Source organism: Cnephaeus nilssonii (assembly GCF_951640355.1).
Source record: "Cnephaeus nilssonii genome assembly, chromosome: 13".
In the NCBI taxonomy this organism is placed as follows: Eukaryota; Metazoa; Chordata; class Mammalia; order Chiroptera; family Vespertilionidae; genus Cnephaeus; species Cnephaeus nilssonii.
Window position 1 is genome coordinate 32,982,958 of NC_137084.1, and position 16,692 is coordinate 32,999,649.

General features: G+C 40.9%; 1 protein-coding gene across 1 annotated transcript in view; it reads right to left on the minus strand.

Annotated features, from left to right (window-relative positions):
* Nucleotides 1-13,537, minus strand: part of PDE3B (phosphodiesterase 3B) — a 158,351-nt gene extending 144,814 nt beyond the window's left edge. The window contains 1 exon segment of the mRNA XM_079787417.1: nucleotides 12,198-13,537. Coding sequence (XP_079643543.1) covers nucleotides 12,198-13,193 — 996 coding nt within the window. The 5' untranslated portion in view covers nucleotides 13,194-13,537.
* Nucleotides 13,538-16,692: the final 3,155 nt, after the last annotated feature.

Consider the following 16,692-nt stretch of genomic DNA (forward strand, 5'->3'; position numbering starts at 1 on the left):
CCTACTAAAGGAGAGCAGAATATGCCACCCCAAAATATGGCATACTGGTTATTTTGAATTAAAGGTATTTGAGAAACAGACAATGCAAGGACACTCTGTCCCTCTTCTGTCCCCTGCGGAAAGCAGAAGATAAACTCCTATGTAAAAGGTTCCTTTCCTAGTACCTGGAGGGCAAAGGGCATCCTTATCACCAGAGCTAGGGAACTCAGAGCCAAGAAGGCTGTATAAACAAACCTTGTTATTTCTTCACCAATTTATTAACCCAAGCCCAAACCCCTTTGTCTTATCAATTATTCTTTATTGTTTCTTTGTCTCATATGTATAAAAGACTCCTGATTTTGAACACTTCTTTCAGCCTCACGTTTTTATGGGGATACCATATATATACAAATTAAATTTTTTTCTCTCCTGTTAATTTGTCTTATGTCAATTTAATTATTAGGCCAGCCAAAGAATCTAGAAGGGAAGAAGGGAAAAATTTCCCTCCCCTATACTACTTTCATTTCTTTTGGGGTATCAGAGATTTTTCTTACTCAATGATTCCTTTCAAAGGATGTTCTAAAATGTTTAGACCTATAGTTAAGTTGTTTCAATTGGGAGTGTTGTTATAGGCTTGTTATATATTGGAAATGGCACTTAGCACATTATGGGATTTTTCTGTGTACTAGCTAAGTGATTTGGGGCTAATAGAACTGCTCGCCTGCCTGCCTGATCGCCCCTGCCTCTGCCCCCCGCAACTTCATCCAGAAGGACATCTGGAAGGTCATTTGGCTGTCCGGTCTAATTAGCATATTACATTTTTATTATCATAAATTAGTGACCAAAGTGTGAACAGTTTGCTTGATTTGGCTCTGTTTGTTTATCATGACTTTTTCAGTCTGCTAGTTGATAAGAAGTATTTACCTACATACATATTTAAGGTAATGTGAAGATTATTCCAGAATAACTTTGAAAATTTCTTTTTAAGGTCATAGTAGTGAATTTTTTAAATTCTTTTTTTTTATATAACAGTAAGAAACTGTCATTAAAGGTTAAAGGTCAATTGTTAACTTTTGGAAGGCTTTCTGGCTCTCATCCTGGAAAGGCTCAGTTGCTCATTCCATAATGCTCCCATTGTACCTTATATATACTGTGTCACCTACCACACTGAATTATAATTACTTATTTACATTTTCTCTCTTCATTAGTGTGATGTTGTCCTTTCAATGTTGTCTTAGTATCTCCAGGGCCTGGCATATAGAAAAGGCAATTTGTAAATACATGTTAACTCTGATCCAACTAATTTTTACTGTTTTCTTACAGTGACTCTTTAGATATTTGAAATATGCTATATTTCATGTATCCTTTTTGTTGTTCCTTTGATAAGTAATCCCATCGAATTTGAAGTTCTATTCTCTATATACTTACACTTAAACAAGAGAAGCAAACTGCAAACTATGGGGGGAAATTGACAAATCCACCAGCAAAGTGAGATTTTTGTTAATCTCTCCAGTTACTGATGGGTCAAAAAGATAAATAAGTCAGTGAGGACACAGAACCTCTGACAAGGACAACCTTTACCTACCAGACAGTTAACAAACATTCTACCTAATATGTCAGGCCCTATATATTTCCTGCCCATAATGCAATTAAATCAGAAATCAACAACAATAAAATAACTAGAAAACCTGCATATAATTATAAATTTTAAATAAATGTCTAGACAACTCATTAGTCAAAAGAGAAATCAAAACAAAAATTAGAAAATGCTTAAGACTGGAAAGTAATATTACACATAAAAATTTATAAGATTCAACTAAAACAATATTTAGAAATAAATGTATAATTTTAAATGCATACTATGAAGAAAGCTCAAAATAATTTAACATCCCAATTACAAAGTTAGAAAAAGAACAAGAAAATGAATTCAAAGAAAGAAAAATAATAATAAAGGTAAGAGCTGATATAAATAAAATAGAAAACAAGTATCAATATGAAGAATTGTTTGTTTGTTTTTGAAAAGATTAAAAATAAACTTTTAGCAGGGTTGATTAAAAAACAAAGAAAAAAACAAATATAAATGATATTAGGAATGAAAAAGAAGATAAATACAGGTGCGGAACAGACTAAACATAATAAAATGAAATTATGCACTAAGGAAATAAATTTGAAAAGTTACATTAATTTTCTAGAAAAATACAACTTAAAAATTTCAATCAAAAGCAAATTTATATCTAAACCAGAGGCCTGGTGCACGAATTCATGCATCAGTGGGGTCCCTCGGCCTGGCCTGCAGGGTCGGGCTAAAACCGGCTCTCCAACATCCCCCGAGGGTCCCAGATTGTGAGAGGGTGCAGGCTGGGCCGAGGGACCCCACCAGTGCATGAAGGGGGCCGGGGAGGGACGCGGGAGGTTGGACAACGGGGGAGGGACCACGAGAGGGCTCCAGGGCATTTCCAGTCCATCTCGCTCAGTCCCGATCAGCCAGACCCCAGCAGCAAGCTAACCTACCAGTCGGAGTGTCTGCCCCCCTGTGGTCAGTGCACATCATAGCGACTGGTTGACCGGTAGACTGTCTGCCCCCTGGTGGTCAGTGCACATCATAGCAAGTGGTTGAGCGGCCTTAACATATCATTAGCATATTATGCTTTGATTGGTTGAACAGACAACTGGGCACTTAGCATATTAGGCTTTTATTATATAGGATTGTTCAAAAGATTTAATGCAATGCCAATCAAAATCCCAACAAGATTTTTTGTGGAGCTTGTTAAGCTTATTCTACAATTTATATTGAAAAGCAAAGGTCCAAAAATAACCAACACACTCTTGAAGAACAATAACAAGATGAGGGGATTTACTATATATTAAGTCTTATTATAAAGCTATTATAATTAAGACAATGTAGCATTAAAGAGGGTACATAAACTAACCAATGAAACATGAGAGCCCATATGCAGACTCATACATATATTGAAATCTGAAATCTGACAGAGGGAACACTGCTGATAAATGTATAATAAACTTTTCAATAAATTGTGTTGACACAACTGGTTATCCATGTAGATAAAAAATGAGATGGGATTTCAATATGGTGACAAAGTGGAAGCTACACTCATTTTCTCCCAGGACCAAACTGGAATTATAACTAAATTAAAGAACAATCATCCTGAATAACTAACTGAAGACTAGCCGAAGAGAAGACATAACCAAGGATTTACAGAAGGAGCCACATTGACAGTGGTAGGAAGGGTGGAGATTTGAAGAGGACTGGCTCCCAAAAGTGACACCTGATGTTCCAGAGGGATATTCAGGATTCCCCCTGAGGAGCATGGGGCCTAAACCCCAAGCCGGGCTCCCCAGCCCAGAGCACCAGAGCCAGGTAGAGGAGCCCATACAACATCCAGCTGAGAAAAGCAGTGGGGTTTCTGTCCACCAGGGAGAGAGAGAGTCTAATGGAGACACAGGTACCCTCTTAGAGGGCCAACACACAAAATTTCGTTCATACCAACTCACCCTGGGCTCCAGTAGAGGGAGGGCGAGCAGACTAGAGTCACCTGAGAAGAGTCTGGAGTTTGTGGCTCTGGGAATGGAGCTGGGGGAACAGCTGCCAGGATCCCTGTGCTGAGTCATTCTTCAAAACTGCACTAAACCATCTTTCTTGGGTGGAGCATGTCGCTCTGTGTGGCATAAACCTGGGGTAAACCAATTGCCCCACCCTCTAGACTCCTTCTCACCTCACTCTGTGGAGCTTAGGCCCTGCTGAGGAGTCAGCTGCCTTGGACAGGGGGTAGAGGTCTGGGCAGACTCAGGTGGTATCAGTGACTGAGTTATGTGGCTTTGAGGTTGGGGCCATCTCCCCGACTTTCCCATCAACCTGCCTGGCACTTCCCCCTCATGGGAGAGCTGCTAGAAACACCTTTCAGATCCATCCTCTGGGCTCTGACTCCAAAGGACCCACTCGCCCAACTCCTAGTGGCTCTGCCCTGCCTAGGTCAAGGCAAATCCAGGACAGACAAAGTCGTGCGGTGCTAGGGCAGGGACCACACCCACCATCTTCCCTGAAACCTGAAGAGAACCTCCCCCTCACAAGTGATCCAACTCCACCAGAGGCTCTTTCAATGACTGAATCTAACAGACAGCCGGCAGGTAGAGGCAGGTGGAGGCAAATCTCATCAGGGTGCCTTGGGACATTTGCTGACCTGCCCCCCAGGCCCAGTGCTGGTAAAAACCAGCTTTGTTATGCAATTTGGTCCTTCCTGTGTGAATCCAAGCAAACCAGAGGCAGGCACAAACCTTGGATTGCCTGTAGCTCCTAACAGGTTGTTGATGGCCAGACACAGACAGTATCAAAGTTCCTCCCGAGGCCCAGAACAAACACACCCAGTGGCCACCTTCAGACAAGGTTAGAGCAGGATCCAATAAGCTTCACAAACTGCATAACCAAAAGGAGATCTCACCAGGCACCAAACCCTACTGAGGTGAATTCCGCTTCATGTGGTCAGCACTGGCACAGCAGCTCACACACCGTGGTCGGGGCTGAGCTTCACAGTCAGCCAGCCTGAGGGTTGATCACGAATGGGCCTATAGTAATCAAGACTGAATTACACCAGAAGGCTCCACATAACCCATACAAGAGACATTCTCAGACCCAGCTCAGGTGATCAAGGACCCTGAACCACTGGGTCCCACAAGACACCTACTACGTAAGGCCATCACACAAAGACTGGAAGTCATAGCAGATCTATCTAATACATAGAAACAAATACAAAGGGGCAACCAAAATAGGGAGACAAAGAAACAGGCCCCAAATAAAAGAACAGGAGAATTCTAAAAAAAAAAAAAAGAGAGAGAGAGAGATAAATGAAATGGAGGCAAGCAATCTTTCAGATACAGAGTTCAAATTAATGGTTATAAGGATGGTCACAGAACTTAGTGAGAAGTGCAACAGCATGAAAAAGGACATAGAAACCATGAAAAAGAACCAGTCAGAAATGATGAATACCATTTCTGACATCAAGAATACACTGAAAGGAATAAAAAGTAGGTTGACTGAAACAGAGGATCAAAGCAGCAATTTGGAAGACAAGGTAGAAAAAAACACCCAATCAGAGTAGAAAAAAAAAAAAGAATTAAAAAGAACGAGGATAGTTTAAGGGACTTTGGTACAACATGAAGCATAACAACATTCTCATCATAGGGTACCAGAAGGAGAAGAGAGAGAGCAATGGATCATCGAAAACTGATTTGAAGAAATAATGACCAAAAACTTCCCTAACCTCGTAAAGAAAAAAGACACATAAGTCCAGGAAGCACAGAAAGTCCTAAACAAGATGAACCCAAAGAGGCCCTCACCAAGACACATAATAATTAACACCTTGCTGACTATTTCAAGCCAGAACTCACTCGGGCAGCCGGCTACTTTTCCACACGTGAATATTAGATGAAAGCATCTAAATAAATGTACTTAAATTGTATTTTGTTTTGTTTTATCTTATCTTTATATTAACATACATCAAAATTAAACATATTGCATATATTTTAAGATTTTATCTATTTTATTAAAAAGTTTTTAGTATATATTGTATAACATTTATCTACATGCAATGGTCATGTTTCACTATGCTTTTCCTTAGAAGAACATACTTTACACATCCTAGTAGGATTTAACTAATATCTTCAGAGCATTTCACCCCAAAGCAACAGAATATGTATTCTTCCCAAGTGCGTATGGAACATTTTCTAGATAGACCATGTTAGGACACAAAACAAGTCACAATAAATTTAAGAAGAATGAAATCATATGAAGCACCTTCTCTGACCATAATGGTATGAAAAAAGAAATCAATCACAAGAAAAAAAGTCTGAAAAATACACCAAGACATGGAGGCTAATGTAACATGTTACTAAATAATGAATGGGCTAACAATGACATCAAGGAAGAAATCAAAGGATACCTTGAAATACTAGTAAATCCATTTCCCTGCTTTTTCCAGCATCTAAAGGCTGCCTGCTTTCCTTGGTTCCTGGCCTTCTTCTTCCATTGTCAAAGCCAAAAGTAGATTGAATCTTTTTCACATTGAATTACTCCAATCCTACTTCCATTGTCACAACTCCATCTCTGACCTCTTTTGCCTCCCTCTTAGATAATCCTGGATAAGCTTCCCATCTCAAGGTCCTTAAAAATCTCATATGCAAAGTCCCCTTTGCCAAGTTAAATAACATTCACAATTTCCTAGAATTAGAACATGGACATCTTTGGAGTGCTGTTACTCTGACTACCACACATAGTGAAGTTAAATATGAAAATACCTTGCAACTCAGCAATTCTACTTTTGGATGCACACATCCACCAGGAAACATTTACAATAAGTTTTATAGCATGATTTTACATAATAGCAAACTACCCATAGGTCCATGAACAGTGGAATAGATAAATAAATTTTACTATGGCCATACGATGAAATATTATACAGCATTGAAAAATGAACTGCAATTATCCACATCAACAATAAATCTCAGAAAACGTCAAGGAAAAAATGTTACAAAAGAAATTCATATACCATGATTCTATGGAAGTTCAAAAACAGGCAATATTAATAAAACATTATTTAGATTATTTAGGAATACATTTGTAGGGGGTTATAATTATAAAAACAAGCACAGGAAATCAGGATAGATGGGGTAGAAAGGGATGCAAAAAAGGTTACACAGAGAACTTCCAAAGGATATAAGTGGTGAGTACCTGACTTTTTTCCTTTAGTATTTTTTTTCCTTAACACATATTAAAATTATATAGTCTTTTACATGTAAAATTTAAATGCTAACTAAATCAATATAAAATATGCTGAATACATGTTGTATGAAAGAAATGTAAGGAAGAAATAGCCAAACAATGTACTCTAGCTGATGGAGGAGGGAAAATCTACAAAGATGAGAGACCTGCTAGGGTAAATCAATACAGGAAGAAAAGTTCTCAATCACGAAAGAAAAAGACAGTAGAAAATACTATATACTCCTCTGCCCAAAGATCTAAGAGCCTTCTAGTAATCACGTAAATAAATATGAGTCAGCTTTTAAATAACAAGGTGAACACCAACCCAATATTATAAACTGTCAGGAACTACCCACAGACAGAACCCAGGTCTCCTAAAGTTTTGTTTGGCTAACACAATTGTTGCATTTGTTTTGTTTAAATTGAATGTTCTTAGGCAAAGTAGGCAATAGTCAGTTGACTTCCATTCTTCTTATCCTTCCCTCCTTCTTCAGCATATGACATAAATATGTTATTGTGGCTGACCTCTGAAGGCACTTGAGCTTGACACCAGCTGCATCCTGACAAGTCACACTGAAATAACTACATCAGGGACCAAGTTTATCTTCAAGGTCTTTATGAACTTTGTGATTTTCAAGAGTCTCTCCTACCTCTCTCTTTCCCATCTTTACCCACTAACTCCTTTAACCAGGGAGTCATTTATCAGATAATTGACAAAATTAGTTACAGCCTTGGAAAACCATGACTGCAGCTATTTATGCTCTTTATGGCAGGACCTAGCTTGGTTTTAGTCCCTGTATCCCAAATATCTCACGCCACAACTTAGAAACAATGTTTTTACCTCTCTGGAGTTTAATTTCTTTCCTGTCTATAAAATGAGCAGATTTCAATTAGATAAACTCTGAATCTATCTCTTCTATATCTATATAAACACATTTAGGTTGAAATAAACGTTTTCAGCAAGTATAGATTCTTCCTGTTTTGGTTGGGGGATAGGAAGGCAGGAGAATATGCTAGAGAAACAGGCTGACTTGGTAACTGCAAGGGTAAAGAAAAAGAGAATCAGAGAAAGGCCCGCAAAAGTCTGAGGACAATGAAAATAAACTTTACCATTCTACTTATGGTTGGCCCTATTTACTTTCCACTCAGTACGGGAAAACATAAATTATGGAGATGTTATTATTTCATGAGATGTAATGAAAATCTATCACACATCACATCATCTGTCAACTTTTATTTTTTTAAATAGCCAACTCTGCCATACTGAAGGTTTGTTCTCCGTTTATACAGTAATTTGAATATCACTGTACTGTCTAAAGACTTCTTAATCTAATTTGTTCCTTAAAGGAGATTTCAAACAGTGTGAATAGTAATAGCAAAAGAAAAGAAAATATCTACAGGTCAATAACAATAAGCAGTTCACAAATAGTTATAGCCAAGGATAGATGGGGGGAGGGAGTATCCCTAAGTCCTAGATGACTTTTTAAAATACAAAACAAACAAAAAAGCTAAGAGCATGTTATAAAGGATTTTGCAAGCAAGGTTCAAGGTCATTGTCCACTTTATCCTGTGGACAATGAAAAACCATAAGAGGTTTTTAAAACAGAGCAAGGAATTTGATCAAATCTGTGTTTTTAAACAATAGTTCCCATGGCAGAGTACATACAATATTTACAAAATAGAGCATAAAATTATGATATAGGCTGATATTTTACCACAAAATATTAACATGAAAGTGGAATGAAACACTACTCACTGAAACCACAAAATAAATGTCACAAATACTACAGTATTCTTAAATTCATAGTGAGATATGCCTTGCAAATTCCTTAAGAGACTAAATAATCACTAAACTTTAAAATCATTTTTAAACACATTCATACTACATGTGTGCACCTTTTTCAAATAAAATTAACACTTTACATAATATTTATGGGCTTTAAGGCCACAGAATTTTAAAATATTTACCTAACCATTTAGAAAGCACTTAGCATTTTAGGTATAGAAAAATATCTCACACATGAACTTATGACTTTCAAAACCTCGTATTTACCTAGTCTATCACAAACAAAATGATCTGGCTGAAACTTTCATTATAGAATATACATACAAATAAAATGGCTTAGAAATGTAATTTGTTAAATTCTGGCCAAAGTGTCTATGTAGACAACTAATTTTTTAAAAAACTTCCTATTCATTTTAGCTGACTCCTGGCAAATATACTACAACTTAAGTATGACTTTCCATTAATCCACCAAGGTAAAACACAGTTAACAGTAACTAGATTTAAACTTTAAATCTCTAAATGTTTGGCAATAACAACAAAAATACCTTGGTTAATAAGTGACATACATATAGCATTTATATCAACTACTATAAATCTAATTATGAAAATCAAATGTTTTGCAAACATAAGCCATTATTTTTCAACACGGTACCTAACATAACATCCCAAAAATTAAAAATTATTCTAAATCTACTCTCAATTTTAAAATATTTAGATTGACATGAGTTTTGTTTTTCAAAGATGTTTATAAAATTCTTCAGGAAATAAAAGTATAATAATTTTGCTATCTCAATCCAAAAATGAATTGCATATAATTTTTAAAGTTCTCTATTTAAAAAACACAGAATATCTGCTCATCATTACACCTTGGAAAATACAGGTTAGTCATATCAACATTCAACAGTTAAGTAAAACTTCAAGAAGTACTAATTGTGATGTTTTAGCTATACTTTTATTCATACCTTACAAAAAGTATAAACCAACTAGAAGAAGTGAATCACGAACTGGAAAGTTATTACGGAATTCATCTTTTGGAATCCCTGATTTGACAGGATATTGAGGTTCAGAGATTCACTGACTTTCAAAGATTACACAGTAGAGTCAAGACCTTACTCTCAATCCCCCGCCTAGGAATCCAGAGCATTTCTCCCTATATCAAATTCTACTCAATATCACCTTCACTTTCTGAAACAATGAAGAGACTTTACACTTGTCATATACAAAATTTAGCACTTGGAAAATAGAAAGTATCCATCTTTTACTTCCATAAAAGTACTGGTTTCCTCTTCATTTCTTTAACATAATATACATGCAAACAAAACCAGAGACTCACTGTTAAGCTTCAGGAATAAGCATAAATAAAAATTCTTATTACAATCTCTGTTAAATTAAAAATATGTAGTAATTTTTAGTAATGCCAAAATAGTATTATTTTCTGACACTGAACATTAAGTAACAATGTAGGAACCCTTAAACTATTAGCATATATTTAAGACCCCAAAACTGTTCCTTTTCATAGTGGAATGTGAATAAGAGTTTTCTGCGTTAAGGTATGACCTTTTTTTAAATGGATTAATAAACTTTTTAAAATGTATTTTTGTTGTTAATATCTCCCATTTCCCCCCGCTTTTCCCCCTCCTCCCAATACCCCCATGTCCGTGTCCATGGGCTATGCAAATAAGTATAATATATGACCTTTTTAAAAGCACAAATTGTGTCTGCTTCTAATACAAATAATAAATGAAGCTACCTAGAATAATAACACTGCTCTCAATTACAGGTTGAAAAAGGTTGCTGTGATGGAAAAAGCACCAGACTAGGATTAAGAAAACCAAGAATTTTCCATTTACAGCACATCCACAATTGACTACACCAGTGGTCGGCAAACTGCGGCTCGCGAGCCACATGTGGCTCTTTGGCCCCTTCAGTTTTTAGCAAAGGCCAGCTTAGGAGTACCCTAATTAAGTTAATAACAATGTACCTACCTATATAGTTTAAATTTAAAAAATTTGGCTCTCAAAAGAAATTTCGATCGTTGTCCTGTTGATATTTGGCTCTGTTGACTAATGAGTTTGCCGACCACTGGTCTGACTTAGATTACAATAAAGTTCGTTAAACTATAATGCTGTCAAATTTAGGAAACTTATCTACAAATGTGACTAGACTATGCTAAAACACTTTTCCGATGTCTATTCACATACAGTCAACTGTTAAATGGCATGCCATTCTAAGAAAACAGCTGATATTACTTTGCTCTACAGTTAATACCACAACAACTTTTCTTCTAATACAGATTTTTCTAAGCACTGTCTATTATCACTGGCAGTAAAATAAGAAAACAAAAGGCATAAAATTTTTGAACAAATTTTTTTCAAGTACTAGTATTTGGCCAAATAATTACAGACCACAAAAGCAGCCTCAAAAACAAACAAACAAACAAACAAACAAAAAAACGTTTCAAGAAGCAAAGTGTGGTCTCATTGGAACACTACAGAGTTAGTGTTGAACATGTCATAAAAAAGTTATACTGGGTCCCAGTGTAAAACAATATCACCAATCAAAAAGTCTGAAAACCAATGCTATAAATTCCTACTCTCCTACATAAGAGCTCTACACTCACCCTTTTAGTTGCTTAGAACACGACAATTAAAACTGAGAAATCTAGGTTCAAATCCCAGCACTGCCACTTACTAGATGTGTGAAGTTAGGTAATCTCTCAAAAACTCATATGGCTCATCTCTACATTGAAGTAATGTCACCAGCATACAGGGTTCTTGTGAGGATTTAAGAAAATATATGTAAAGCATTTTGCACTTACAAATATTTCAGAAAATATATGTAAAGCATTTACTATCAGTGAGGAGCTATACTTGTTGAGTTTCTTGGTGATGTAGGACAGGTAAGATTTCCCAAGGGTATATAGAGGCTCCTTCCATGATGATGGTTTCAATTCCTTTTAAAAAACAAAAACATGTAAACCTACTGGACATGCTTTTGGCATCTTTCCAGACATAAGTTTAAAGGTTAAATTGTTACAACATTCTCCTCATTATGCAACAAATACACACCACCATGAGTTAGTCTGTAAAATATTATATTAGCCTATACCGCTGGAATTTGGGTTGGGGGGGGTGATCTCTTAAAAATTATTTCCAGCAGTCTTTTCATCTAAACTAACAAGTCTCAGTTCCAAAGTTCACCAATGTTCATAAGATCTCAAATTCTTTCTCTCGAATATCAAAAGTAATAAAATCACACTTGCTTAAAAGTAATGTCTATTAATGTTACCTTTGGGGAGGTATCACCATTATAACAGCAACAGACAAACGGCACCAAAATGACGTACAACAGGGCATGCCAAAGTGGGAGTAGTCAATCTATTAAACCGCAAATAATTCACCCCTCTAATAACTCATCTATTGCATAAACAAAGCACTTTAAAGGTGCAATATGATTAGTCTACTTCACAAAAAGGTACGTCTGTATTTCTAAAAAACCTCCTGTATTTTAGGAATCCTTTCCAGAATAAAACTTTCCCCCCCCCCCCCCCCCCCCCACCCTGGAAGTGAACATGCTTTCAAACACGAAAATTCAACTCAGGAACTGAAGCGACAGAACCGCGCTCACTTCCTTAGCAAACCCGGCTCTCGGCTAACGTACCTGTTCTCTGGAAATGCAAGGCAACGAAGGTCTCCTGAACATTTTGCAGCTGCCTGGGTAAGCGGCCGACGTTTCTCCGAACGACACGCAGCTGGACCTCCGGCGGGGTCGGATCACAGGCACTTTTTCCTCCGCGGGACTGGATAACCGAGGGTGATGGAAAGCTTCCCTGATGTGAAAGAAGTGATCCAACCCCAGGGCTAGCAGGCAGCCAGCGGCCCCGACCAGGCAGGACAGCAGGGGCCGGAGGGCTGACGGCAGCGGCCCGAGGCCGGAGAAGGAGACCCACCAGACCAGGCTGGAGAAGAGCAGCACCAGGATGCTGTGCTGGAGCCCGACCCGGTGCGCGAGCGTCAGCAAGCCCACGCAGCTCAGCACCAAGAACAACCTGCCCGCCGCCGCCGGGGGCGTGTACGGGGTCGCGGCGTCTCCGTCCCAAGGCCAAGACCACCACGGCCACACCAAGAGGTCCCCCAGGTAACAGCAGGCGGGTAGTGCCAGCAGCCACCAGGAGCCTCCGCCGCCGCCGCCGCTCCGGTCCGGGCCGGGGCCCCGCCTGGCTCGGGTCAGGAAGCAGGTGAGGAAGAAGAAGGCACAGGCGATGCTGAAGAGGGGGCTGAGGCTGAGCGAACCGACGCTCAGCAGGGTCCGCAGGCGCGCGGCCCCGGCAGCCCAGCTCTCGGGCCCCGAACCGAGCAGCAGGGCGAGGACAAAGGCGGCCAGGGCGCCCAGTGCGAGGCGCGCCCGGGAGCAGGGGGAGCCGCGCCGCGGCTGCTGGGGGGAGGCCGGCGGCGGCGGCAGCAGCAGCTCCACGTTGCAGAAGCGGCAGAGGTGGAAGAGGAAGCCGCGCGGAGGGTCCTGCCGCAAGGGGCTCACGCTGCTTTTCACGTAGCCGTTCCTCAGACTCTCGGGGGGCGAGCCGGCCCCGTCCGGCGGCGGCGGCGGCGTTGGCGGCGGGTACCGCATGGCTTTGGCGTCTCGCTCGTCCCTCCTCATGGTCGGGACCGGGGGTGGCTGCGGGCTCCGCACGCCCGGCGAGGACCGCAGCGGCCGCAGGCGCTCCCTCACTCCCTGCCTCCGCGCTCGGGGCTTCCCTTCTGCCCCCGGCTCAGGAGCGCGTCAGGGCTGCGCCCGCCACCGCGGCCCGGGGTCTCCGCCGCTTGGGCGGAGGAGCGGCGGGGTCCGTAACATACTGGCCGGGGAGAGGGGCGGAAGGGCCCCTCCTTTCCCTCAGGCACCTCTCGGGACTGGAGACTCGAAGTCTCCTCCCAACTCCCGTGGCTGCAACAGTTAACTCACGGCCTCAGCCTGGTCCGTTGGGCGCGCGAGCGGCGGGCGGGCGGGCGGGCGAGCGGGGCGGGCGCTCCTCCCCCGCGGCGGCCCCGGCCCGGCGCGCGCCCCGCCCGCCCGCCGCCCGCCGCCCGCGCGCGCGCCCGCTCCCTGCCCTCTGCCGCCGCTGGCCAGCCGGGCGCCCGCCGCGGGCCGGGGACCCCGCCGACTGACGTGCTGGGACAGGGGAGGGGCAGGGCTGGGGGGAATGGGTGGGGTGCTCTTCGGGTGGAAGGGGGCAAGCCCACCCTCCTGGGACCACGGGCACGCAGGTTCCCTTCGGGGGTAAGTCCTAGACCTCGAGCCCAACTCCCTCTGGTCTGCACTGGGGTCTTGGGGAAAGGAGGGAGTTTGTGGAAATCGAGTTGAAGGGAGTGGCTGCGGTCGGGCCCCTAACCTCATCCCGGTTCAGGAGGGGCCCTTGAGCTGTCCCAGCAGGGCTGCGACCTGGTAAGGACCAGCAGCCACCGCTACGGCCGGGGCCGGGCAGGGCGAGGACACCCTAACCCCTGTGGCTAGGTCTGTGCTCAACAGCAGTGTGGGCCCCACAGCAGAGGCCCAGGGTCCGTGCCGTGGCTGTTGGGGAGGAGCACGTGGGGTGCTCTCTGGGAGCATCCAAGTAAATGTGGCCAAGCTTGTCTTCCTCAAGAGCCACCTTCGCAGGCAAGGAACTAACATCCCAGCCTCCCCTTCGCACCCTGGCCACCCTTACCCACTCGTTCACATCTGTATCCCACATTTCGGGAAGCATAGAAGAGTTATGCTGTCGCAAAGTTTATTTCCACAGGGAAGGCTTTTTCACTGCCGCAGCGTGTTCTAGAGAGGCGGGGCAGGGGAGGATTGGGAGGCCTCTCCAAGACCATTGCCCAGTTTGGACCGGTGCCAAGAAAGAAGCCACATGAGATGCGATCTGTGAATTACTAGTGACACTGGTCACATGGAGAAAATATTTATTTGAAAGAGGGCAGAGCTTTGCTGAACTAAAGGGGCTGCTCTGGAATCTAACCAATCATAACGGTCCTAGGGGACTGTTTCCCTCCACCGAAGCTCCCTTCAACCTCCTGACCGGGCTACAGTTCTCAAAGAACTAATTCCACATTTTCCCAGTGAGAGGAGAAACGGTACTGTGTGGTAAATCCCACGAAAAAGGCCCATTTTTCACCAATTAATCTTTGCCCGCGGCCATGACCTAAAACAGACCATTTTCGTGTATGGTCATAGTTCACATACAGAGCAGAAATCACTGAGAAATTAGCATAAGAATTTTACCAAGATGGATAAAGACCAGAATTCCTGTTTCTTTCCTGTCTCTTGGATAAAGGAAAAAAAAATTTTTTTTTTGAGTTTTCAAATTGACTATCAAATGCTTGTCCTAAAAGATAAAAATCTAAGGGGGTCTTTTTTCCACCATGACAATTTTTAAAAAATTTTTAATCTCATTTTAACAGAACTCAGCAAATATTTTTTTTAAATGATATGCACAGAACTCATCACTACCAGTCAAAAATTAAAGTAGGAAACTTAATGGATATATTTGAGCCTATACAGAAGGGCATGACAAAAGTTGCACTAGCATTACTGAATTTGCTCACTAAATTCCCATAGGAAATAGTCAATTGATTTGAGAATTAGCATAAATCAAGATTAAAGTGGTTGTTTTTTTCAAACTTTGGATTGTCATCTGAGGTAAGATAGGCATGGTTTGTAACGGAAGTAGCAGTGGACTAGAAATCCATTTCTTAGGTTCTAGTCCTGGCCCAGCCAGCCATTTATGCCTTGACATGAAGCAAGTCACATAACTTTTATAGGCCTCATTCTTCTCAGCTGTAAAATGAGACAATTTAATGTAATGACCTTTAAAGTCCATTCCAGTCTTAAAAAGCTATGGTTTTTGAACACAGGGGTGCATATATCCTTTCCAGTTAGTATTTTGGGTTTCTTTGGATATATGCCCAGAAGTGGAATTGCTGGGTCGTAAGGCTGTTCCATTTTTAAGTTTTTGAGGAAACTCCATATTGTTTTCCATAGTGGCTGCACCAGTCTGCATTCCCACCAACTGAGTTCCCTTTTCTCCACATCCTCACCAACACTTGCTGTTTGTTGATTTATGGATGATAGCCACTCTGACAAGTGTGAGATGGTATCTCATTGTGGTTTTAATTGGCATTTCTCTGACGATTAGTGACATTGCGCATCTTTTCTTATGTCTGTTGGCCATCTGTATGTCCTCTTTGGAGAAGTATCTATTCAGGTCCTCTGCCCATTTTTAAATTAGATTGTTTGGTTTTTTGGTTTTGCGTTGTCTGAATTCTTTATAAATTTTGTATAGTAACTCCTTATAGGATGTATTATTGGCAGATATCTTCTTCCATTCAGTAGGTTGTCTTTTCATTTTATTAATGGTTTCCTTTGCCGTGCAAAACTTTTTAGTTTGATATAATCTCTATGTTCACTGCAGCATTATTTACAAGAGGCAAGATATGAAAGCAAACTAAGTGCCCATCAATAGATGAGTGGATAAAACAGTTGTGATACATACATATACAACTCGGCTATAAAAAAAGAATGAAGTCAAATCTAAAAAACAAAATAAGTGAACAAAAAAAACAGAAACAGACTCATAGATGCAGAAAATAAACTGATGGTTGCCAGTGTGGATGGGAATTGGGGGGCTGGGTGAAAAAAGTGAAGGCATTAAGAAGTACAAATTGGTAGTTACAAAATAGTCACAGGAATCAAAGTACAGCATAGGGAATAGAGCCAATAATATTGTGGGTACTTGAATTATTGGGGGGGGAGTCATTTTGTAAATTACATAATTATCTAACCACTGTGCTATACATCTAAAACTAATATAAAATAATACTGAATATTAAAAAAAAATATGGTTTCTGTATGTCCAAAATATAGAGGTGGGCAAAAGTAGGTTAATAATAATGAATAGTACATTCATTAATAATACAAGAATAAACTCTCTTGCATACTCACAGCTATAAACCTACTTTTGCCAAGCACTGTGTATAGGCATCCTTCAAATTCATGTTTCAGATTGCCAAGAGCAATCTTTGAATTATTTGTACCACTGAACTAAAGCAAACTCTCAGTGTTGACAAATAAAAATAAAAGGATTTACATCAAAGGACTGTTATCTGGAAAATAAAATGTA